The sequence below is a fragment of the Choloepus didactylus genome (genome assembly GCF_015220235.1).
Source record: "Choloepus didactylus isolate mChoDid1 chromosome Y unlocalized genomic scaffold, mChoDid1.pri SUPER_Y_unloc6, whole genome shotgun sequence".
In the NCBI taxonomy this organism is placed as follows: Eukaryota; Metazoa; Chordata; class Mammalia; order Pilosa; family Megalonychidae; genus Choloepus; species Choloepus didactylus.
Genome location: NW_023637628.1, coordinates 1 through 25,139, shown reverse-complemented (window position 1 = coordinate 25,139; position 25,139 = coordinate 1). Strand labels below are relative to the sequence as shown.

Here is a 25,139-nt window from a genome sequence, read left to right as displayed (position 1 = left end):
ACAACTATGAAATTTTTAAGCCTTGAAAACTTTTCCTTGGCTATCTACCTCAGAAAGAGTAAAACTAGAGAGTAGAAATATGTTCATGGCACAATGTAATAGAAACAGAGTTTTTGGAGCTGGACACTTCATCCTATTTCTCAAATATTTTGATTTGGTTCCATCCTCTTGGGAGATTTAGGTCAAAGTTTGGTTTCCTTTAGGACAATGGCTTTAAGTTCAGTTTCTCCTAATCACCAAGATGATTACAAGGCTTGGGCTCCACTGATGAATGTGTAGACAAAGTGTGGTCATCCAAACACTTGGACACTACCAAGAACCAAGGTGGACAGATAGATACATGCTACAGCAAGTAAGGACCTCAAAAACATTGTGGCAAGCCAAAGTCAGCAGATGTAGTACCCACATATTGTGAGTTTGTGTGTTTCCATTTTCTTTGGCTGGTCAAGCAAATACCATGAAATGGGTTGGGTTAAACAATGGGAACTTATTTGCTCATGGTTTGTGGCTGGGAAAAAGTCCAAATCAAGGTGTCATCAAGGTGATGCTTTCTTCCCAAAGACAGTGTGTGGTGTTCTGAGGGCTGGTTGCTGGTGATCCTTGGTCTTTAGCTTGCTACATGGCAATGCATATGGTGGTCTCTCCTGGCTTCTCCTTTCTCTTCTGGGTTCTGTCAATGATCAGCTTCGGGCTGCTGCCTCTGTGGCTTTCTCTCTCTCTGTCTGAATTTCATTCTCTTATAAAAGACTCCAGTAATAGGATGAAAACCCATCCTCATTGAGCTGGGCCAACCTTAACTGAAGTCATCTCATCAAAAGGTCCTATTTACAATGGGTTCACACCCTCAAGAATGGATTAAGAGTAAGAACATGTTTTTCTGGGATACGTAGAGCTTCAAACTATCACATCATGTATGTGGAATAAACAGAAAAGACAACCCGATAGTTGGAGAAAGCAGATGTGGCTACCTGGGGCAGGGCAAGAAAATGGCCTGGGGCTGGACTGTGGTGATGGAATAACACCTCTACAAATTTACCAAAAACTTAAAATGTGTGAATTTTATGGCACATAAATTATACCTCAATAAGCTGTTTAAAAAATCAATGGCAAGATGGGGAACAGTGGTTTGTTCCAAACTCAGCAATTCTGAATGTCCGTGGTTTCCAGTATTCAATAATGTAGTTTGCACAGATCAATGTCTTAGTGTGACATTTTCAAATATATCACATTTTTAGCATAGATATTTTGAAATGAACCAAAACTAAAGGGAATGAGAAAGTGAACTCCATGTTCCTTTCACACAGATTCAACCATCATCAAAATCAGCATTTTGCCATTTGTCCTTCATCCAGCTCTCTAAACTGTGGATGTCTGCCCCTGTGCATTTACTGAAGTGTTTGAAAGCAGATTTCAACCATCATAACATTTCACCTGTGAATACTTAACAAATGAACCTCTAACAGATAAGGATTTTTTTTTTACCAAAACCCCATCCCAGGAAACAAGAGTAACAAAAATCCTGACCTTCATCTCAAATCCTCTGTTGTGTTCCATTGCCCCTGATTTATGCTGTATATTTAAAAAGGAATTTGATTCTGCCATAGTTTGAAAATCTTGGTATTTACATATCAGAAACATAAAGCATTGATTGGAATGCGAAATGGGATGTGCCTTTAGAATGCATGTATCTCAGAAATCAGGGAGATAAACTTGTCCCCCCTCAGTACTGGTGAAAATTAAGACCATCTTTTGGGGTTTGCTTTTGTGAAAGCCAGCCTCCCCATTCCCACCAAGAGCAGAATTAAATAGTCTTCTGTAGCTTTTTTATGTGTATTTGAAAATGTCATGCTCAGACATTGATTTGTGCAAAATACATTACTGAATGCTGGAAACCATGGATGTTTAGTGTTGCTGAATTTGGAACAAGCCACTATTCCCCATCCTGCCACTGATTTTTTAAACAGCTTATTGAGGTATAATTTGTGTGCCATAAAATTCACACATTTTAAGTTTTTAGTAAATTTGTAGAGGCGTTCTGCCATCACCACAGTCCAGCCCTAGACCATTTTCTTCAGATCACCATAGATACACAAATGTTTTATACTTTTAATGCAAGCCAAAGAGCTGAGCAGGCTGGCTCAGTGTCTGGAAATAAAAACACCCCAGAACTTCGTTAAAACGGTTAAGACTGGAGCAAAGCAAGCCCTCGACTTAGAGGTTTCATGAGAGAAGACAAAATAACAGGTGCTCTGAGGCTGCAACTTTTAGACTATAATTTCCTCCAATGCATAAGACCGACAGACTGAGCAGATTCAGAGGAGTTGGGGGCCCTTCTACACAGAGCTACAAGGAATGTCTGTCAAGTAGCTGCACAGTCAAATCATCACCATCACCATCATCATCACCATCCTCAACATCATGTAAAGCTCACTCCTTTGTTTACTTCAAAGAGTTACAAGCATTTCACACCCCATTGGGAAGGATATTACCTAGACAGACTTCCTCTGAATTCAAACTGTCATGCTTTTGACCAGGCTGTTTGAAGGTGGTTTGGGGTTTTCACAGCGTGTTTTTTGTTTGTTTGTTTGTTTGTTTGTTTGTTTGTTTGTTTGTCTTTTGCATCTGATCCATGCACACACACAGAAAACTCACGGCATGTGGGAGATGAGCTGCAGAACTTCTTGCTGACTCGGGGTTTCTGACTCCAGGTGCTGCTGCTAAAGCCAGCTTGCTTTCTAGGGTTCAGCTTCCAGTCAGCATTGCCCAATCTCAGCTGGCCAGGCGAGGAAACTTGGGTCTCAGGTAAATCTCAGTGCTGTCCTGAAGATTCCTGCACATTCTAGATTGATGTGCATGGACGCTGCCCCTCTGGGGATGTTTCCAGAGCCAAAAGATGGAAGGCGTCCTCTCTGGAGGGCTGTGGGCAGTGGCTGCAGGCAGCCCCGACCTGGGTTGGAGGGGGACTGAGGGGACCCCCGAGGCTGCAGCTGCCTGCCCCATCCGCAAATCTTGCTGCCTCCAAAGATGCACGTTAGCAGGGTGCAAAGAAGGGCAAGTTGGTTTGTGTTCCAGGACCACGCGTGGGGAGGGTCCTCAGCTGAATAGCCAACCTTGGACGTCCACAACGAGTGAAGTGATCTTTGGTCCTTCAATCCAGAAGCAAAACCAGATTTGGAAAATGCCAGTTTTGAGTTCCTTCTCCTGCCTGGTCTTGGGCTCCCCAAGAGGTCCTTAGAGTGACTGACAGTGCGTCAACCCAGGGGATTAAAATGGCTTAAAAAGCATTGAAGAAAAGCCAACATATTAGTGTCCAGTCAAGTGACTTAAATGCAGAAAGATATTGTAGACCTCAGAACTTGGGTTTAGGTGCTGAGTGCTGTTGGGGAAATATAATTAAAATCAAAATCTTCTCCCAACCCAAGCAACCTCTCCACAAAGGTAGAAGAGAATGAAAAGCATTTTTATTATTGAATAAGCTTTAAAGCAGAATGTAATGCATCACTGGCCATGTGCTAAAGGGATTGCAAAACAGAGAGAGAGAGCTCACCCTTTTTATGCAGCTGAGCAGATACAACCCATCCCATTTACAGTCTCAAGACATTTCTCATCTTTAGGTTTGCAGAGGTAGGTTTGTAGCTTGGATCCAGGAGCTCCCTTCCATGCCCCAAAGTTGTGCTCACCTCTTTCCAAGAAACTGGGAAACTGGGGGCTAATATGATCCTTGATTACAGTTCAAAGAAATGGCTTCCTTCCTGGAGGAGACATGCTTGAGTGGTGAAATTTTTTTAACCTTTAAAAAAAGATTTATATACATTTCAAAGGGATGGAGAAGAATTTACAATTATGTTTTCTAATGTAAAAACTGAAAGAAAAGGGAGTGGGGAGGATGTCTTTTTCCCTTTTTGCATCAGGGAAAAGTCATTAAATTCATTCTTTGTTTTCCTGTTTTTGATTTGTGTTTACCATTACAGTCTTCATCTCTGGGGCTTGATGGGAGGATGGAGGAGACGGGAGCCGGGAGCTGCAGCTCGAATCCCGGCCGCCGCCTCTCAGTCCACCTCCAGGGGCATCGGACTTTGGGGCTGTAGTTAAAATAAAAGCACTGGGTCTGTGTGCTTCACAGCATTGTTCCAAAGTTAAAACCGGGTGAGATGATAGTGTGCCCAAAGCCACTGACTTTAGGTCTTTGGGAACAGAGAAGGCAGCACGCTTGTGAGACGTAGAGATCTTGGAGTGTCCTGGCAACTGCTCACACCTAGCCTTTATGCCGAAGTCACCAAGGATCGCCACTGGGCAAGTGGTGCCTCCACCAGGCAGCCCTCCGGCAAGCGCCCATCGCCCCTGTACAGGAAGCAGTGCTCCATCCCACCCTCTTGGCCATGTGACTTTAAAGGGCTCAAAAGTGTGTCTGAGTTTCCCGTGGCCACCATAAGAAAGCTCCACAAACTGGGGGGCTTAAAAAAACAGGAATTTATCATCTCACAGTTACAGAGGCCAAAAGTCTGAAGTCAAGGTGTGGGAGGGCCATGCCTCCTCCAGAGGCTTTAGGGGAGGCTCCTTCCTGCCTCTTCCAACTTCTGGTGGCTCCAGGCATTCCTTGATTAGTGGCTGCATCACCCCAAGCTCTGCCTCCAACTTCTCATGACTTTCTCCCCTAAATCTCCTTCTTCTTATAGGGCACCAGCCATTGGATTTAGCCCCCTGCCAGTAATCCAGGATTGCCTCATTTCAAGATCCTTACCATAACCACATCTACAAAGACCTTTTTTCCTTTCCCAAAGAAGGTCCTATTCACAGGTTCTCAGTGGACATGAAATTGGGGCTGGGGGGGGGGGTCCCAGTATTCAGGGCCCTACACATGGATCTCTTTGTCTCCCAAAATAGTAAGGGCTGCACAGGCACACAGAGGGTCCTGTGTGCATTTCAAGCCCAAGTGTGGGGGGCTGGCTACCCCAGAATCACACTACCCTGGAGGTCCCCAGCTCCTGCCAGGCAGGCTCTGGGGCTGTTTTCTGTCTCAAGGCAATCTTGGACTCCAACAGCATGTTTCCGTCTTGGCATTTGCAAAGTAGCAGAAACTGGTGTGACTCAGCACAGTGTCCTGGCATCCCAGACACCTCAGGAGCTTGGCCTGTCTCCCTCCACCAGCAGCTCTGGTGTTGGGGCTCGCACAGGTGTGCCCTGGGCTGTGGCATGAGACAAAGCCCCTGCCCAAGTGCTGGCTCCATCTGCAGGCATCGAAGGGGCTGGGACACGAAACTTCCAGCACGTTTTCCAACATCCACGTCTTAATTGGATGCCAGTTTCAAAACAGTCCTGTGTGGCACGCCATGTCTGCACCCTGCAGAGACCCTGGGAGGGCTCATTGCCAAAAAGGGGCTAAAGCAGACAGTGCAAGTGACCCTGCCCCCAAGCCGGGAACTGGGGTGCTGAGCCTGGGATGAAAACAGATGCAGGGAACCCCAAGGAAAGCTGCTGCATCATGAGGCCCCTTTGCAGGTGCTGAGGTTTGGCATCCCCAAGCTCGGCCTCAGCAGCTTCACTTCCCACCAGGAGACCCTCAGGCACTGGGGAGGGGTACGAGGTACATCCTCTGGGCGTTGCAACACTCAGTAGACATGGAGGCACGATGGAAAGTCTCTGTGGTGGGTCCTCGGGGTCATGGGTTTGGGGTAGAGACCCCTGGGCTCCCAGAGAGATGTGAGGACAAGGGGTCCACTGTCCTCTCATGGGGTCGCAAAGCCCGGAGTGACCGAGGGGGAAATAAACAGAAGGCTTGGTGTGTGTCCGGTTGGGGCTGCTGCCCGGGACCCCAGACCACAGCAGGTCCCCCCAGATAATTCCACTCACGTGAACAGGTGGGCAGCCCAGGTGGGGTCGGGCGAGGAGACTGCGGTCGCAAGGCACGGACTAGCCTGGGCAGGCCCCTGCCGACTTCTGGGGGTCCCTGGGCTCTCCCTTCCCGGCGCCGACTCGGTGTGCGAGCGTGCGCTCTCAGCACCCTGTGGGAGGGGCGGCGCGCGTTCGGTGCGCCTCCGCTTTGCTTCCCATCTCCCGGAATCGCTGTCTTTGGGAGCCAGTCAGCGCGGCGGCCACAGGTGAAAGGGACTTGGGGTGGGGCGAAGGGATGCCCTCTGTCCGGGACGCACGCTGCTTTCTGCAAACTTCCAGGGCAGGCGGACGCTCTCAGCTCGCCCTCCGTTTTCCGCCCCCCGGCTGGCTGCTACAGGGTCAGAGCACGCTCTCCTGCCTTTTGAGGCAGGCCCGGCCGACTGCCTCGGGCAAGTCCTCGTGGCTGCTGGAGGTGGAGCGTGCGGAAAGCGTCCTGACGGAGAACAGGCTGTCCCTGCGTGTCTCCGTGCAGTCCGCCGGCAGCCAGCTGTAGCCCAGGTACCTGCGCAGCTGGATCTGGAACTCCTTGGAGGCGAAGTAGTAGACAAAGGGGTCAAGGCAGTTGTTGAGGCAGCTGAGACACAGCGTGAGCTTGTACACGTGTGTCCCGGCCGGCAGGACGTTCAACGGAAGCTCCAAATCCTGTGAGGGAGGAATGGTATGGGACAAGAGACGCGAGGAACTACAGCAAGACAGGTTTCTGATCAAGCTGCAAAACTTTATTGAAGAGGCACGGTATATATACTCTAAGGTAGAGAGAGTGGCTAGTACGAACGGGTGGCAGCCTAGGATTGGTGGCTGTAAAGGCGGGTGGCAGTCTAGGATTGGCTGCTGCTGTTGCTAGGGCGGATGGCAGATGTAAGGCTAGCACAGGATTGGTGGCCACTGTTGCTGGGGTAGAAGGCAGGTAGTAAAGCTAGCACTCTAGGCGCAAATCTTAGGCGCGAACGGCTATCACTTCTGTAGAAGGCTGAGGGCAACTTAAGCCACTATTGCATCAGCCCTAGCGGTCATGTTGCATATCTCCGGCATCGCTGAGGGTGGATTTTATACATGCTACCTTAATCATCCCCAACATCTCCTCCCTTTGTTTTTCAAAAGGATGGAGGAAGAATGCTGATCGAGCACTCTTTTGGCATTAACCTGCTGGGGGAAATAGAGGCCTCATTCCCCAAGTTGTTTGTGGCTCTGTTTTTCTGGGGAGGGGAGTTTTTGGCAGAGCAAAACCCCTATGCAAATGAGGCATATTTCTCAAGGAGCTCGAAAATGGCCTTTAGTTGCTTTGGCCCTCCTTTGCAGTGCTTTGCCTCGCACCCAGCGGTACCAATCATAGCATACGCTAGAAGCATACTTTCGAGTTATATGCTGCTCCCGTAGGAGGGGGTTTCTTACCCGTAAGGGTGGGTAGCAGTCAGATGATCTGGATCCAAACCCTGGTCAGCGAGGCGAAGCCGGTGATAATGCACTTGAATAGGCTTGCTTAGGGCAGAGTCAGGTTGATCCTTAACTAGCTGTATTATTCTTTTTATGGCCCAAAGAGCAAAAGATATTATAAGGATTATGGTTACTAAGGGGCCTAATATAGGGAGGAGGTAAGGGAGGATTCCATTAAGTCCCCAGGAGATACCCCCTTGGGTTTCTCGCTCACGTTTGCGATTTTCAATTCCTTCCCTAAGTTTGGTCATGGAATCCTTAATTATGCCAGAATGGTCAGCGTAAAAGCAACATTCCTCACCTAGCGCAGCACAAAGCCCCCCTTGCTTAAGGAAAATCAGATCTAAGCCTCTCCTGTTCTGGAGAACAACCTCCGATAGGGACGTAAGGGATTTTTCAAGATGGGTAATGGAGATTTCAATGCGGGCTAAATCTTCGTCTATAGCAGCTCTTAGGTGGGAGAAGCCTTGGTTTTGGAGAACGATAGAGGCAGTTCCGGTGCCTAGGCCAGTAATACCTAAAAGAGAAGCAATAGTAACAACCGTAACAAGTTCTCTTTTCTTTCTCAGTGTGGCTGGAGATTGCGCGACCAAGTGGTGATAAAGGTCTTCCTCTGTATGAAAGAGGACATGGGGTAACACAGCCACTAAGAGGCACATTTCCCCTGTTTCAGTTAGGGCTTTTGCTGATACGCAAGGAGTAAGCCCCGTGGAAGAGCACAGCCATTTTTCCCCTGTTGGGGGGATATAGAATTTACCAGGCGATGGAAAGGACGACTGTGCACAGACTGTTTTTAAGGAGGCAGAAATATTACCAATACAATGCCCAGAGTGAAGAACAGATTGCATAGTGAGACCGATTTTTCTTGCATTCCAAGGGCATTGGGAAGGATTGTCTTCATTAGAAGTATTAAATGTAACATTAAGAGTTATAGCATCATAATAAGGAGGCTTGGCAGAGAAACACAGCCAACAACTACGAGTAAAATTAGGCTGGGAGGAGTTTAAAGAGAGAAAGGTGGCTTGGAGTAGTGGCCAAAGCGGGCTGTCAAATGATATGGACGGGCTTGAGGATGACAATATTGGGATGCTAATAAAAGGGGGAGTAGTGGGGTGAATTTTGGAAAGATTTTTGCTTGGCGTGCTCGGGATAGGAGGGGTAGCTGGAGGCGTGGGTTCTATATTTGGTCCAATGGCAGAAGGTTTTTGCTGTACTGCTTCCTCCTTTATTAGAATAAGGCTTCCTGGGTCGGTCCCTTTCATGTAAATCTTAAAGCCCCAAGTTCGACCGAGGAGCCAAGAGGGATCAGCAGGGAGCTGCACGGTGAGATTTAAATGTGAGCAGCTACCTGTAGGTGCAATGTGGTGATGACTCCCATAGATACCCCAGGTAATGGGTTCTTCAGGTGGTTTGCAGTTCAAGGGGGCCCATTTTAGAGTTAGGAAATGATCAGTGGCATAAGGCTTCCAATGAGTGGCTAATGTTTCACATCCCCAATATGCACAGTAGTATTGGTTGGGAGCATTACAGTACGGTTTTCCGGGGTTTGAGGATGGGCACATGTAATATTGGGCTTGATTCCAACCAGTGGGGCGTACGGAAGGAGTGGGAAATAGATCAGTTGCGTTGACAAGAAAGGAAGGTCGCCCTGCTGTAACGTGGGTTTGTATAACTGTGGAATCTTCCCATCGTGCCAAGGTCCATTTCCAAGGTTGATGGGGGTTGGAGTTGCTGAAGGTGGCATGCACACTTTGCAGGAGAAAATATAAGGCGGCAACTTTAAATGGCAGTAGGCATAACAAAGCCATACTAATAGAGGCTATAGGTTCTTCCCTGTTAAGGGAGACAGGCTAGCAAAGTAATACACCCTACAACGCACAAATATGCTATAGCAAGCAGGGATCTTTCTAACGGATTCCAATCTTTTGGGGCTACGGTTGCTAATCCGGCTGCAAACAGCAAAGCCAGAAGACCAATTAAGAAAAGCCAATAGTAATTCAAGTGGTAATTCATGTAATTAGTGATGGAATAAACCTGTAAGCAGGACTTCTTTCCACTTCCGGTTGTGTGCGGACTGGTTGTCTCCGGATGGGTTATAGCAGGAGTTATTGATGCGCTGGAAGAGAAAAGAAAGATATTTTTCTCAGGGAGAGGCTTCTACCCTGGAAAGGTTATTATTAAGAGGAGGGGAAGGAAGTGTTTCAGGGGTTTGTTTCGGCAATGAAGAATTAATATGTTTTATCAGCCGTTCTGGAAGCCAGCGAGGACCTTCCCTCTTTTGATCGTATATGCAAGCAGAGCCGCGTCCCCAAATAATCACGGGGTCAGGCCCATTCCATTCTGACGTTAAGGGGTCATGCCACATAACAGTGGCTTGTTGCGTTTGCGTTTTGGGATGCCAATGTCTGTCAGCTGCAGATTGTCCTTCATCATCCAGATTTAGGAAGTTAAGAACAAAAAGAGCATGATGTAAAAGGTCTTGAGGTCGTTGTTTTGTGAGATTGAGAGTACTTTCGGCTAAACGGCACAGGGCATTTTTTAAGGTGCGATGTGCTCATTCTACTATTCCTTGCCCCTGGGGGTTATATGGTATTCCCGTAGTATGCTTAATTTGTAATTGTTGACAGAAGGTTTGAAAATTTTTTCCAGTATATCCAGGCCCATTGTCTGTTTTAATGATTTTAGGTTGGCCTAAAATAGCGAAGCAGTGTAGTAAATGAGAAATAACATGCTTTGAAGCTTCTCCTGTTTGCAAACTAGCTTGAATAAATCCACTATATGTGTCAACGCAAACATGAATATATTTAAGTTGCCCAAAACCGGCAAAATGGGTGACGTCCATCTGCCAGATTTCATTTGGAATGAGTCCTTTTGGATTGACTCCCAAATGAGGGACTGGCAGTTGGGTTACACAGTTTTTACAGGTTTTAACAATTTCCCTTGCTTGTTCCCTCGTAATATTGAATTTTAAACGGAGGGTATTTGCATTTAGGTGGTGTTGAGCATGGGCTTGAGAAGCTAAAGTTAGAGAATTAGAAAAATTGGGGCATATTAATTGGGTGGCAGCATCTGCCATTGTGTTGCCTTCCGTTAGAGGACCTGGCAGGTTTTGGTGGGCACGGAGGTGTCCTATAAAAAAGGGACACTGTCGTTTAAGAATTAGTTTTTGTAACCTTGAGAATAAGGGAACTGCATTGGTGGATGGTTTGATAAATGGAGTTGTTTCCAATAGCGGTACAGACTGAGCTATATATGCGCTATTGGTCTATAAATTAAAAGATCGGTCTTGGAGATGGGAAAAGACCTGCAGTACTGCATAGAGCTCCACAAGTTGAGCGGAGGTGTAGGGAGAGGGCATGGAAAATGCCTGGCCTTGGATGACATATGCTGCGGTCCCATTTGCCAAACTGTCAGTAAAGACTAAAACAGCAGGGTTTATTGGTTTTGTTTTAGTGACTTTTGGGAAGGTGAATTGATGGATTTTAGTGAATTGGATTAACGGATCGCTGGGGTAATGGTTATAAATATCACCCAGAAACGAAGAGCATGCGATAGCCTATTCGTCGTCGGTTTGGAAAAGCCAATGGATTTGATCTTGGGTGTACGGGACGATAAGGGAATCAGGGTCTTTTCCAAACAGCTGGTGACTAGTTTGTCGGCCTTTAGTTATAAGGGCAGCTATGAGAGAAATATACGGTAAGAGCACCTTTGTTGGAGTAGCAGGGAGGTGAACCCAGAGCAATGGGTGACCTCGCCCGTTTGGTGATTTTAAATTGGATTGCCAGAATACACCTGTAGGTGTGTGGGTTGTGGCAAGAACTATAAAGACTAAAGGCTGGTGGTAGCTTATTTGATAGCAAATTTGATTTTGGATAGCCTGATTTATGATGGTGAGCGCCTGCATTGCTTCTGGAGTTAGGTTTCTGGGAGAGGAGGGGTTTGCGTCTCCTTTTAGAGCGGCACAAGAGTTTCAGTGGGTAGCTTTAGATAAGGGCGAAGCCGTTGAATATCTCCCAAAAGTTTTTGGAAGTCATTTAATGTTAAGAGATGGGAGATTCGCAGTTGAATGCGAGGTGTTAAAACTTGCTGGTGCCAAAGTTCGAATCGTAGATAGGAAAAGGGATCTGAAGTTTGTATTTTATTAGGGGCTATTTGAAGACCTTTTGCTGTTAAATGTTTAAGAAGGCTCTGAAAGCAAGAATGCAGTTTAGATATGTCCTGGCCTGCTAATAGAATATCATCCATATAATGGAGAATATAAATTTGTGGCCATAGTTGTCTGACAGGGTTAACGGCGTCAGCAACAAATTTTTGACATAAAGTTGGACTGTTGGCCATGCCTTGTGGTAAAACCTTCCATTGAAATCGAGGCATAGGGCCTTGAAAATTAATTTGAGGGACACTAAAGGCAAAATATTGTCTATCTTCCGGGTGAAGGGGTATGGAGAAAAAACAATCTTTTAAATCTATAACTATTTTGTAAAAATTAATAGGGATAGCAACCGGTGAAGGGAGGCCAGGTTGCAGTGCTCCCATAGGTAACATAGCTTTGTTTACGGCTCGCAAATCTTGCAACAATCTCCATTTACCTGATTTCTTTTTTATGACAAAAATAGGAGTGTTCCAAGGGGACTGAGTAGGTTCAATATGTCCGGCATTAAGCTGTTCCTGTACTAACTTTATAGCCGCTAGGGTCTTTTCCTGAGTCAGAGGCCATTGATCAACCCACACTGGTTCCGTAAATTTCCAGGAAATTTTTTCAGCATGGGGTACAGGGATGTCAATGGCCGTTAGGATAAATTTTGGGAGAACCCAAGTCCTGTTTTAGCTATATTAGGTGTTACAGAGATGGGCAGTTTTATCCCTTGATTAGTCTTGCCCAGGCCTTTGCCAGGGAGAAAATTCATTTTAAGCATTTGAGTAGTGACGGTATCACTAGGGCTGCACATAAAAACTTTCATTTGATTTAATATATCTCTGCCCCATAGATTAGCGGGGAGATGGGGGATAACATATGGTATAACTGTACCAGTGTTTCCTTCCTCATCCTCCCATTTTAGGGTTTGTGAACTCTGTAAAGGATTTGTGGTTTCGCCTATTCCTTGTAAGTAGGTGGCAGCGGCTGTAAGAAGCCAGGATTTAGGCCAGTGATTTGAAGATATAATTGTGGCGTCAGCCCCTGTGTCTAAGATACCTTCGAATGATTTACCATTTAATTTTAATCGCAAGATGGGCCGATTATGGGATATTGGCTGTGCCCAAAAGATATCGGAAGATCCAGGGGCCTCTGTAGGGCGCTGGAGTTTTTTGAAGTTCGAGTTAACATGCTGAGCAGGGAGTATGATAAGTTGCGCTATTCGAGTGCCAGAAGGAATAGAGATAATATTGTTTGAGGTGGCTGTGATTATTTGTATTTCACCTCTAAAGTCATTATTTGGCACACCTGGGATGATCTGAACTCCACGCAGGGTGACACTAGCTCTTCCTAGAATGAGACCAAAAGTTTTAGGGGGTAAAGGTCCATAGACTCCTGTTGGTATGAGGAGAGGACTGGTTTCTGGGGTTAATATTGATTCGGAGGTGGTACAGAGGTCCATTCCTGCGCTCCCTGCTGTTGCTCTCCATAAGTCTGAGATATAGCAGCGTGGTTTATGATTGGGAGCACAGGTACTGCGACTGGGGATGGCTGAACAAACCGTACTGCCCCTGGGTTCGTTCTGGTTGGGGCCTGGGGCCGGCCCCATTGGAAGTTTCCCTGAGGCTTAGGCTTAAGGGGTTGGCCGTTTATGTCTGTCTGAGAATGGCATTCAGACGCCCAGTGAAACCCTCTTTTACAGCGGGGACAAATAGAGGGCGGCAATAGGGGTTTGTTGATAGTGGGTAAGGGGGAATTAATTCACGGCACGGGACAATTTTTTGAGAAATGACCAGGTTGCTTACAATTATAGCATGTTGGAGGCTTTGCTTGTGCCGCGAAATTTTTGTGCTGCGCTGCAAAATTTTGAAGAGCGGCGCCAATAGCTATTCCAAGGGTTTGAGTGGGCCCGATGCCAGAACAGAGCTTTATATAATTATTAAGATTGGTATTACGAAAGGGACGGATTGCTGCTTGGCAGGCAGCGTTAGCATTCTCATAGGCCAGGTGCTTGATAAAATCACTTTCGTTTTCGCTAGCCCCAAATAAGCGCTCAGCCATGTTTTGCAGGCAGCTAAGGAAATCGGTATATGGCTCATCAGGCCCCTGTCTTAATTTAGCAAGAGAGGCAGTGGCGGCGCCCTTTTGCGGAAGTTTTTTCCATGCTTTAAGCGTGGCCGTTTGTATTTGCGCTAAGAGACCTTGGGGGAATTGAGCCTGCTTATCACTTTGATGGTAGGGACTTTGACCTAAAAATTTATTTAAGGTCCAAGTTTTAGAAGTGGCCTTACGGGCATTGCGGGTGGCATATTTTTTACAATGCTCCTCATAATCAGATTTCCATCACAGGAAATCACCGCCAGACAAGGCAGCTCTGGCTAGCTGGAACCAATCGTTAGGAATAAGTTCCTTTTCACTAAGGCTTTCCAGCAGGGCGAGCGTGAAGGGAGCGGTAGCGCCATAATCACTCACTGCCTTTTTTAATTTCTCTAGATATGTTAGACTAAGTTTTTTATATTTAGCTGTTGAGGTGCAACTAGCTTCCTCCTGCTCTCCTTCGCTAGAGTCGAGGGAATCTAATTTATTACTCTCCTCGCTATCGCTACCAGAATCGCCATTTTGGGAGCCGGCGACGCCATTTTGAGAATCTCGAGTCTGACTACGCTTAACCGGAAAAGCATAGGTGCGGCGAGTACAATGGAGGCACGATGAGCGGGCATTTTCTGGAAGCGAAAGGGCTGCAATGCTTTGAGTTGCCGACCGGAGGTCGGCGAGCAGATCGGCGGTATGCTGCTGCTCCTGTTTAAAAGTTTCTCTAAAATTATCGGCGTGTAGCGGGAGATTTTCTGTGGCTTCTTCTAAAGCGCGAAACTGAGATAAGGGCGTGACTGGATAAGAATGAGAATATGGTTTGAGAAAATCGGGTGCGTAAGGGGGTGGCCGAAATGGAGGAAGAGAGTTATTTTCTAAAGAGGAAGAAATTTTAACCTCCGGTTCCTCCAAAGAGGGAGAAATTTTAGCCTTTGGTTCGATTTCATGCTGATCGGGCGACAAACTGACTTGACTGGTTGGGGTATTTGGCCTATCCCTGTTAGAATTTTCGTTTAAAGGATATTCAGGCATGTTAATGACTACTGAGCCGCATGCTGAAGCAGGGCGAGAGTGCTCTCTCAAAGCTTCCTCTCCTAATTTACAGAGGTTTTGAACATCTGGAGCTGAAGAGTGGACTTTTAGAATTTCATTAATTAGGTTCCAATAAGAAAAGGCAGTAACCGGGACCTTTTCAGGACCAAAGGTTCGAAAATAATCTTTTAAACAATCTCCAACTCTTAGCCAGCACTGGTGATCTATAGTACCTTCTCAAGGGAACCAAGGGCAGGTTTGTAACAGGAAATTAAAAAAGCGCGTGAGATCTTTTTTCTTAACTCGTGTTCCTCGCGCCTTGAGTGATTGCTTAACTTGACTAACATATAATTCGTGTTGGGAAATTCCTTGTCCCATGATGAGGGTGGGGGCTTACCTTTCATTGCTTTCTTTCCTTCTTCTTCTTTCCTTTCGCCGGCACTGATCGACTGGTGAACGGATCTGTCTCGCGAGCGCGCTTCCCCGCGGCGATCCCGGGTGCGGTGAGTGTGAGAGGCCTCTCTCTCCTTGAGTGCGGCATTCCGTCTCTCACAGAACTCTGAGCCCCACGTTGGGCACCAGTTTGTCCCGGCCGGCGGGACGTTCAACGGAAGCTCCAAATCCTGTGAGGGAGGAATGGTATGGGACAAGAGACACGAGGAACGACAGCAAGACAGGTTTCTGATCAAGCTGCAAAACTTTATTGAAGAGGCAGGGTATATATACTCTAAGGTAGAGGGAGTGGCTAGTACAAACGGGTGGCGGCCTAGGATTGGTGGCTGCAAAGGCGGGTGGCAGTCTAGGATTGGCTGCTGCTGTTGCTAGGGCGGATGGCAGATGTAAGGTTAGCACAGGATTTGTGGCTACTGTTGCTGGGGTAGAAGGCAGGTAGTAAAGCTAGCACTCTAGGCGCAAATCTTAGGTGCCAACGGCTATCACTTCTGTAGAAGGCTGAGGGCAACTTAAGCCGCTATTGCATCAGCCCTAGCGGTCATGTTGCATATCTCCGGCATCGCTGAGGGTGGATTTTATACATGCTACCTTAATCGTCCCCAACAGGAAATGCCTGCTCGTGTGTTCCCAGGGACCTAGCCATGCTCTCACATGCCATCTCTTTCCAAGTGGGCTGTGTGGTACCTGCATGTGTGCAGACTGGAAGCAGACTCTTATTCTGGTTTGTGCTGAAGGACGTTTCTACGTTGAGGCTCAAAAGTGAACTGCACAAGTTCTTCAGGAAGTTAAGCCTAGAAGAACCATCCGATCGGGCAATTCCATTCCTAGGTACACGCATGGAAGAACTGGAAGGAGGACTTGAACAAATACCTGCACACCAGTGTTTATAGCCTCATTAGTCAGAAGAGCCAGAAGGCAGAAACAACACGAGTGTCCATTGATAGGTGACTGGATCAACAAATTGTGGTCCATGCAATGATGGAATATTAGCAATAAGCAGGAGTGAAGTTTGATGCACACTGCTACAAGGTTGAGCCTTGAAGACATCATGCTAAATGGAATAAGCCAGACACTAAAGGCCACCTGTCGTATGATTCCATCTATACGAAACATCCAGAATAGACAGATCCATAGAGATAGAAGGAGATAGTGGTTTCCAGGGACTGGGGAGAGTGGGAATGGGGAATGACTGCTGCAGGATATGGGGTTTCCTTTTAGAATTAGATACAGGTGATAGGGTCGAAACATGTGAATGTGCTATATGGCACTGCATTGTGCACTTTAAAATGATTATGTTACATGAATTTCACCTCTATTAAAAAACATGTAAAAAGCAAGCAGTGGTCTCTTTGCAGACCTACTTTAGGCCCCTTTCATGATCTCACCACCTCTTTTCTCTCACAGGCAGTGGGGGGACTGATCCTGGAGAAGCCAGTGGACAAGCAGGACGCGTACAGGATCCTATCCAGGTGTGTGGTGGTGGACCTGAGGCCTGGGCCTAGGAAAGGGCCACATCTCTCCAGGGTCCACTGTGTCCCCTGCCTTTGCATTGGGTTGGCTGCCATCTCCCGGGTCAGGGCTGTTGCCCGTCCTTCATAAGACAAAAGATGAGGAGGGGCCCATACCTGTGTTCCAGGTGTAAGCACAAGTCTGGGGTCTCCAGCCCCTCTGTCCTCACTGCTTGGCTTCTTAGTTTGCAAGGGCTGCTGTAACAGCTTGAACCACAGGGGTTTACAGTCTTGTGGTTCTGGGCACAGCTTGCTTTCTCCTGGAATCCCAGCATTCTAGGAATTCCGTCCCTCGGCAGTCCTTCTCCTCCCTCTTGCATCAGCTCCTGGTTCCCACTGACTTCTGGCTTTTCCTTCTGTGTCTGATTCCGTTTCCTTCTGAGGCTTCCAGGCATATGGATTTGTGCCATCTTCATTCAACTGGCCTCATCTTAATAGCATCTTCGAATCCTATTTACCAATGAGTCCTTCACTAAAAATAACGTCTCCAAAGGTCCTATTTGTAAGTGGGCTCAAAGTGACCAGAAAGTACATTAAGACTGAAAATATGCCTCTTGTATGGATGTGGTTCAATCCAACCAGCTTCCCCCTTACCGGAGGCCCACCTCCTGTGTGTTCCAAGATATCAGCATCTCAAATCCAGGGTCTGAGAATAACCACCATGTCAGACCGTTTCTGAAGAGCAGAGTGCATCCAAGTGCACATCCCTGCTGGGGTGGGCAGGTGGGCTGGGCTTGAGGCAGTGGGGGCTGCCCGCGCCTGGATTCTGGCCACACGCCCTGGGCTGGAAACAGATGGTCCAGCCATGCTGTCCGCTCTGTAAGGGATGACCACGGAGACCTGCCCTCCAGGTGCCCTGTGAGACCTTGGCCCGGGGGGACGCAGGAGGAGAAGAGGGGTCCGGGAGTGAGGAAACTTGCCCCAGGGAGTGTCAAGGGCCGTGCTCCTGCACCCGATTGCAGGCTGTGGCAACAGTGCCCCGATTTCCCTTGCAGGTTGAATGGAAAGGAGCACAGTGTGTTTAGAGGTGTGGTCACTGTCCACTGCTCCAGCTAAGGTAACTGAAGACCCTGCGCCGTCCCACTGTACGTCTGCATGTGTCGGGGTCATGCCTGCGTCCCTGCAGGAGACTGTGCCGGGGTGGGGGCTGAGCTGGGGGGTGCATTCATGGGAGCCCTCAGTAAAAAGGACCCCACTCACTTCTGGGATGTCTGTCCTGGGCATCTGTCCTTTCTGGGGTGTCTGTTTTTCTGGGGTGTCTGTCTTTCAGGGGTGTCTGTCCTTCTGGGGCCTCTGTCCCGGGCACCTGTCCTTCTGGATTGTTTGTCCTTCTCAGCACCTGTCCTTCTGGGTGTCTGTCCTTCTAGGCACCTGCCCTCTCTCCTGGGCCTTCTCATTTCAGACGGCCTTCTGGAGACTGAGGTCTGCAAGTTCCACGAGGAGACGAAGATGATGTTCTCTGAGCTGTCTGAGGAGCTGCTGTGGGAGTACATCCACAGAGGTGAGCCCATGTGAGTTGCGGAGCTGTGGCTGCACTCCCCAGCAGCCCAGCAATGGTGGGTGGGGAGACAACACCCATGGCCTATGTGTGGGGTCCACGTTCACAGTGGCCATGTCTGACACCTCAGAGCAGATGCAGTGCTTGGTTCTGACAGCTCAGAGCTCCAAGGATGTTCCGTGGGGATCAAGGGAAGGGCTCCCAGTCCCGTGCCCTGTAGCAGCTCTGCCTCGAGCTTCTTCTGGAAGGCCAGCAAGCAGGAGCTGCTGGTCACCAACCACTGCTGTTCTGGTTTGCTAATGCTGCCAGATTGCAAAACACCAGAAATAATTGGCTTTTATAAAGACGGTTTATTTGGTTACACAGTTACAGTCTTAAGGCCATAAAGTATCCAAGGTAAAGCATCAGCAATTGGGTACCTTCAATGAAGGATGGCCATTGGCATCTGGAAAACCTCTGTTAGCTTGGAAGGCACACGGCTAGAATCCACTTGCTCCCAGGTTGCATTTCAAAATGGCCTTCTCCAAAATGTTGCTCTTGGGGCATTTTGTCCTCTCTTAGCTGCAGCTGCTCTGTGTCTGGGCCTGTGTGGCTCTTGTTGAAGTACTCCAGTGATCCAATAAAGACCCACCCTGAATGTGTGGGGCAACACCTCCATGGAAATATCCAATCAAAGGTCTTGCCCACAGTTGACTGAGTTACATCTGTATTGAAACACTCAATCAATAGGTTCCAACTTAATCAACACTAATACATCTGCCCCACAAGATTGCATCAAAGAATATGGCTTTTTCTGGGGGACATAATACATACAAACCAGCACACCCCCAGGGCCTCAAGGCTGCAAACAGCCACTGGGGATGAGTGCTTGACTTGGGGGTCGGGGTCTGCACCAGACCCCCCAGGTGGCTCCTTGGCTGGCCTCACTGGGATCACCGACTGGGGACTGGCCAGTCTCTGGTGGTCCTACTCATGCGTCCAACATCTGGCTGGGGCAGGGGCCACTGGTCCTTACGTCTTTTCTTTGAGTTTTCTATCACTGCTATAACAGAACTCCCCAAACCAGGGGGCTTAAAGCAACAGAAGTTTATGGTCTCATTGCTCTGGAGCTAGATGTCCAAATTCAAAGAGTGGTCTAGACCAAACTCCCTCTGAAGGCTCCAGGGAGGCTCCTCTCTGCGTCTTCCAGCTCCTGGTGTTGCCAGCTCTCCTTGGTGTCCCTTGGCTTGTGAACGCATCGCCCCCATCTGGGCCTCCATCCTCCATGGCCTTCTTCTCCTCTGTGTCCAAATTCCCTCTTCCTCAAAGGACAAACTGCTTTGGCCTCATGTTTACTCACCCCTGCAAAGACCCTATTTCTAAATAAGGTCACAGGCATGGACTAAGAGCTAAGAGGGGTACATGCCATTTGGGGTGTGGGGACAGAGTTCAACCCACCACAGCAGGGTCCTGGATAGACGGGTGGGAAGGAATCAGCTTTCTTTTAAAATTTAAATTAATTGATTTTTTTGTTGTCACAGAAGTTGTAGATTGATAGAAAAATCATGCATAGCTTTTGGATCCACTCTGAGGGTAAAGTGGACAGAGTCTGCAGATGGGTTGTGCGGGATACTGATTACGTGCTTCAACCTGGCGGGCCTGGGCCGGGGCACCGGATCCACCCCTGGGGAGGGTAGTGGGTACGGGTGACAGCGCCCTCCACAGCCCCCCGGGCCTGAGAAGGTGAGGCCGGAGGCAGGCCCCAATTCCTCACCCAAAACCAACCGTTGGAGGAAGCTTGCCGGGTAAGACCGCCTCCCTCGTCTAACCACTCAACCCCTCCATTACAATGCAACGTCCCCTACTGCCAGTGCGCATGCACCAATCATTGTGCTACACCCAACAACCAAAGACAACCTCCGCGCCCTCTCAGAACCAATCCAAGCCTTTAACCTCTACAGCTACCCCGCCCTCTAAACCGCCCGATATAAGTTTGTACTCTCCCCTAATAAACTCTCTCTTGGTTTCTTCACCCTAAAAAGAAACGTGTCCCGCCTGTTCCTTCTCGCCGCCCTCCACACCTTGCACGCCACCCCGCCGGGGACCTGGCCAAGTCCCCCGCCTCGCCCTCACCTCCGGGAAAGAGCCCCCGCCGCCGGTACCCTCCGAGCAATCCTGAGAGCCGAGGGTTCAGCAACCGGCCGCCACCCCCCCCCCAGACGAATCAACTGCGACCGCAGGTTGGGAAGAGTGACAGAATGGGGTGTCTTGGAGGGCTCTGAGCCTTGGTGAGGGAAAGCATGGAGCTGCCCTCCCAGATTCAGGGACTAAATGTGCAGTGTGAGGATGAAGGCAGCTTCCGGAAGGAAGAAGAGGGGTGGTTTGGATGTGCCAGGAAAGAATGAAGCAGAAGGGGGCAGGGCGGTGGTGGTGGAAGGTCCACCTGCCTTCATCACAGGGTCCAAATTGGAGGTACAAATCCATGAGTCTTAAACATATAGGTCAGAGCTAAAGGCGCACCATTGCCCCAGCAAGGGCTGGTGAAGGAAATGCTGTTCGGGTCCATGTAACCAGACAGGGTGGGGCTGGGCTGACAAGTGTGAGCCCTTAGGAAGGGAGACAAGGAGGTTGAGACTGAATCATGGCCACACAAAAACACACTCAGGTCCTGTTCTCTGTGCCATTTGTAGGCAGGACCCTCGGAGATGTCCTTGTTAGTTAAGGTGTGCTCTCATTTGGGAAACAGATCTGTGAAGATCCTGTCTAGATGCGGCCAAACTGAACGGGGGTGGTCTTAATTCATATAAGCAGAAGAAATTTGGAAATAAGCAAAGAAACCAGAAATAAGAGGAGAGAGTGACTGACCAAGAGAGAGAGAGAGTCACGTGATGGAGGCAGGGGCAAACCAAGGACCCCCAAGGACTGCGGTGAGTCAGCACTGAGTGCCACAGGCTCTGGTAGAAAGCACAGCCTGTCCACCCTGACACTGGACTTGCAAGACAAAGACAATAAATTCCAACCAACATGTGGTATTTGTTGTAGCAGCCCCGGCTAACTGAGATGGAGGGAGCTGCCAAGCCCCCTTCCCCCAGAGAAGATTCAGGAACTAACCCAGCTGCCCCCAGGATGTGCCAGCAGTGTGGGGTCAGTTCACCCCAGTGAACAGAGGAAGTCATGACAGGAAGTGACCACATGTCCACTCGGCTGCAGGAGGACTCACCCACCATACCCAGGAGCCATCTCTGCCCACATGAAACCATGTGGGTCCTGCATGGGAGCCCCCAGCTCTGTGGGAATAAAAACCCGCATGCCCTGAGCCAAGGACCCTACGTGTTCACCATCCTCTAAGGTGCCTGGAGGTCTGTGTTATTATTTATATATGTTAGTATTTAGGCAAGGAAGGTGGGCTCAGCTGCAAAGACCTATGAGCAGTTTGAGTTCCTGGGGCTGCTATAGCAAATGCCACATGCTGGGGGGCTTAAAACAACAGGAATTCATTCTCCCACAGTTCTGGAAGCCACAAGTCCAAAATCAGAGTGTCTGCAAGGTTGATTCCATCTGGGTGCTCCAGGAGAGGCTCCTTCCTGCATTTTCTGGCTCCCAGTGGCCTCAGGCGTCCCTTGGCTTGTGGACACATCACCCCAAACTCTGCTCAGTCTTCATGTGCCCTCCTTCTCTCTGTCTGTCTGTATCTTCTAAGTCCAGTTGGAGTTGAGCCCACATCCTCCTGCTTGGCATCAGCTTAACTAATCATATCTGCCATTTACATGGCATCAGGGGTGTTTGACCTTGAACGTGTCTTTTGGGGGTGACCATTCAACCCCCCTCTGCAGGTTGAGGGCTGGTGTCCCACCTGCAGAGCCGGGGTCTGTGGTGCCCAGAGCTGGGTTGCAGCCTGGAAGTGGACGGCCCTGGGTTCCCTCTTTCGGCAGGTCTGGTATGCCTGAGACAGTCCTCCTCAGCGGCCCTGGGCTGCCCACCCTGCCCTTGCTCCGCCCCCCCCTCCATACACCTGGTCTTCACCTTCCCCCTTTCTCCGCTCCTAGGGACAAGGCTGGCGGCTACGGCATCCAGGCCCTGGGAGGCATGCTGGTGGAGAGCGTCCACGGCGACTTCTTGAACGTTTTGGGCTTCCCCCTCTACCACTTCTGCAAGAAGCTGGCCGAGCTGTACTACCCGCCCCGCTCAGGGGCCTTGCAGCGCGCCAAGGATGACTCCATCCCGGCCGTGGACACCTTTGAGGACCTGAGCGACGAGGGCGGCGGCGACGAGGGCGCGGGCACAGCGGAGACCCCGGGCCTGCAGGAGGCCGGCGGAGAGCCGCGGGCCCGGGGCGACGCCGGCTGCGACCGGCCGGCGCAAACCCTGCTCCCGGTTCCGTGGGACCTTCTAGAACTGATAGACGACTTCAAAGCGTCCAAGGTATTTCAGGCGACGTTCCGCCCTAGACCGATTCAAAAACAGAGGCCTCTGGAGATGCGGGGGTGGCAGCGTCAGCCCAGGCTTGCCATGGTCAGGGGGGCGGTGAGCTGCATCCCCAAGAAGCTTCCCCACCCTCCAGGCCTGTGTGGGGCGGACTGCAACGACCAAAGGATACCCCAAACATGGTCCGCTGTCCCTGCCCGGGTTCAGGTGGGCAGGGCTGCTCCTGAACATATCCCTTCAGAGCAGACCCCTCCTGCCTCTCCCAAAGGTGATGGCCCCAGGGGCCTATCTAGTGATGGAAGAAGGTTCTAGAAGGGATGTGGGGAACTCCCCTTGCCCTACTCCACCTGCCACCTGCCTTCCTGCTATCTCATTGTTGGGGGGACCGGCGGATATCTAGGGATTGGGAAATAAAGACAGCTTGTTACATTGGACCTTAATTCCTCTAGTTAAAGTTAAACCAACGCTTTTGTAATGCCCCACGTGCCTCGGGGTGCAGCGATGTCAGGGTTTCAATTACCCTCCACCCACTACCCCCTCCCCACCAGCCCGTCCCCCGCAGCCAGCTCTGGAGCTCTGGAGGAAGAAAGTGGGCTGCGGGCGTTTCTGCGCTCAGTCTCCTCGCGGGGACCACCAGAAGCTTCTAGATGCGCTCAGGGATTTACCGAGTAACCTCCATGCCCTCCTGGTCGTCCCTATCACCAGCCTTGCTGGGGTCGATGCCCTGGGGGCCGTGTCTGGAGGCGGAGGGAGCCCGCGCGCCTTGTCTGGTCACCCCTTCGCGGAAGGATCCAGAAGCTGCAGTAGACGCAACTCAGGACACGAATGGGGAGGGTCTAGCACGTTCGCTCCCCAGGGACCCCGGGCGCACCCGAAGTGCAGGTCCGTTTGGGCGGATGGAACCGTTTTGTTAACGGGTGGTGGCGATGACAGCACAGCATTGGGTATCGATAGCTCTGAATTGTCTGTGTGCAAGTGGTTAAAACGAGAAACTTCAGGTTACATAGATGTTAACCACCATAAAATTTAATTTAAAATAAAAGGGGGCAGGAAGCGATTTGTGAAAACCAGCCAACTCCCCTGAGAGCACCTAGGTCTGGTTTCACCTCTGGACCATTTCTGTTTTTTTAAAAAATTCATTTTTATTGAGATATATTCACATACCATGCAATCATACAGAACAAAGCGTACATTCAATTGTTTACAGTACCATTACATAGTTGTTCATGCATCACCAAAATTAATTTTGACATTTTCATTACCACACACACAAAAATAATAAGAATAAAAATTAAAGTGAAAAAGAACAAAGTACAAAAGAATACTGGTTGCCTTTTTTTTTTCCTTCCCCCATTTTTCTGCTTATCCATCCGTAAACTAGACAAAGGGGAGTGTGGACCTCTGAACCATTTTTGCCATTGAATTCTGTCCCGGTGGGGCAGGTTTTGGCTTCATAGTGACTCATTTGCTCTCACCACATGCAAAGCCTGTTCTAGCTGGGGGCAAAACACACTCCTTTCTGTAGGAGATTCAGTCAAATAAAAATGAAAATTAAAAAAATAAGATTAAGTGGGTAAGTTAAACACTTACTTTTTTTTTTTTTTTTTTTTTTTTTTTACTTTTAAAACGCTGTAGTAAAATATACCTAACTTAAAACCTCCGTATGCGGGACTGGCAGGCTGCTGGATACCTGCGCGGGCCTGGGATTGCTGAGGAAGACGGAGCGAGGTGACTGGGCCCCCGGGAACCTTTGCAGGCGGGAGCTGGTCAGGGAGGGAGTGGCTGCAGGGCTGGGCGAGGCAGGGGCCACACAACCCTGCCCTCCTCCCTCGGGCTCGCTGTGCCTCCTGAAAAGCAAAGGGTACCTGAGAGAAAGGGAGCAGGTGTGGGTCACCAGAGGGGCTTTCTGTCGGGCTCTTTGTCAGAGAATGTACAAATGTCCTGGGGCTGCCCCGCAAAACCCCACAAATGGGGCAGCTGAAAACAGCAGGGGTTTATTCTCGCCAGTTCTGGAGGGAGCACTCCCGCTGGTGGTTCTAGGAGAGGACATGTCCTGCCTTTCTCCCACCTTCTGGTGTTTGCCTCTCCTTGGGGTTCCTTGGCTTGTGTCTGCATCACCCCAATTCCTGCCTTTTTCCACCCAGCCTCCTCGCCTGCGTGCCTGGGTCTCCGCTTCTTATAAATACACAGTCATATTGGATCAGGGCTGCCTTAACTATTTTCCATCCATACCTACCCTATTTCCAAATAAGCTCTCAGTCACAGGTATCAGGGATTGGGGCTCGGACATGCCTTTTTGGGGGGCTCAAGTCTACCTGCACCTGACTCCTATTCCCTGGGCCGTGATACTCCCTGTTGGGTTGCCTTAGAGAGGGGCGGCTCATTTTAATTCGGGATGTTAAGGGGCTTCCCTACCCCCACCCCTCCATACAGCTCTGCTCCTGTGTCTGTGTTAGGCCGCCATCCCACCATGCATGTCTTTTTTTATAAAGGTCACAGCAACACAGAATCCGCGAACCTGTACCTGACCTCGGACGGGGAACGTTCTCTCCACGGCGTCATCATGCATTGCGACGAGCACACGTGGAACCTCTTCACGCACCTGGAGTTTGCCGTCAGGGAAGGAAACAAGAACCGCAGAGCCTTCGGGAAGGAGGCGGAGGGCTTGTTCCAGGTAGCGTCTGGCAAGCGA

General features: G+C 49.4%; 1 protein-coding gene across 1 annotated transcript in view; it reads left to right on the top strand.

The window, feature by feature from the left end:
• LOC119525982 (probable bifunctional dTTP/UTP pyrophosphatase/methyltransferase protein) overlaps nucleotides 1-25,131 on the top strand; it is a gene marked incomplete at its 3' end in the record, with an annotated part of 33,300 nt that extends 8,169 nt beyond the window's left edge. The window contains 7 exon segments of the mRNA XM_037824755.1: nucleotides 16,442-16,506; nucleotides 17,541-17,602; nucleotides 17,948-18,056; nucleotides 22,069-22,654; nucleotides 23,010-23,329; nucleotides 24,102-24,175; nucleotides 24,940-25,131. Coding sequence (XP_037680683.1) covers nucleotides 16,442-16,506; nucleotides 17,541-17,602; nucleotides 17,948-18,056; nucleotides 22,069-22,654; nucleotides 23,010-23,329; nucleotides 24,102-24,175; nucleotides 24,940-25,131 — 1,408 coding nt within the window.
• Between the last annotated feature and the right edge of the window lie 8 nt (nucleotides 25,132-25,139).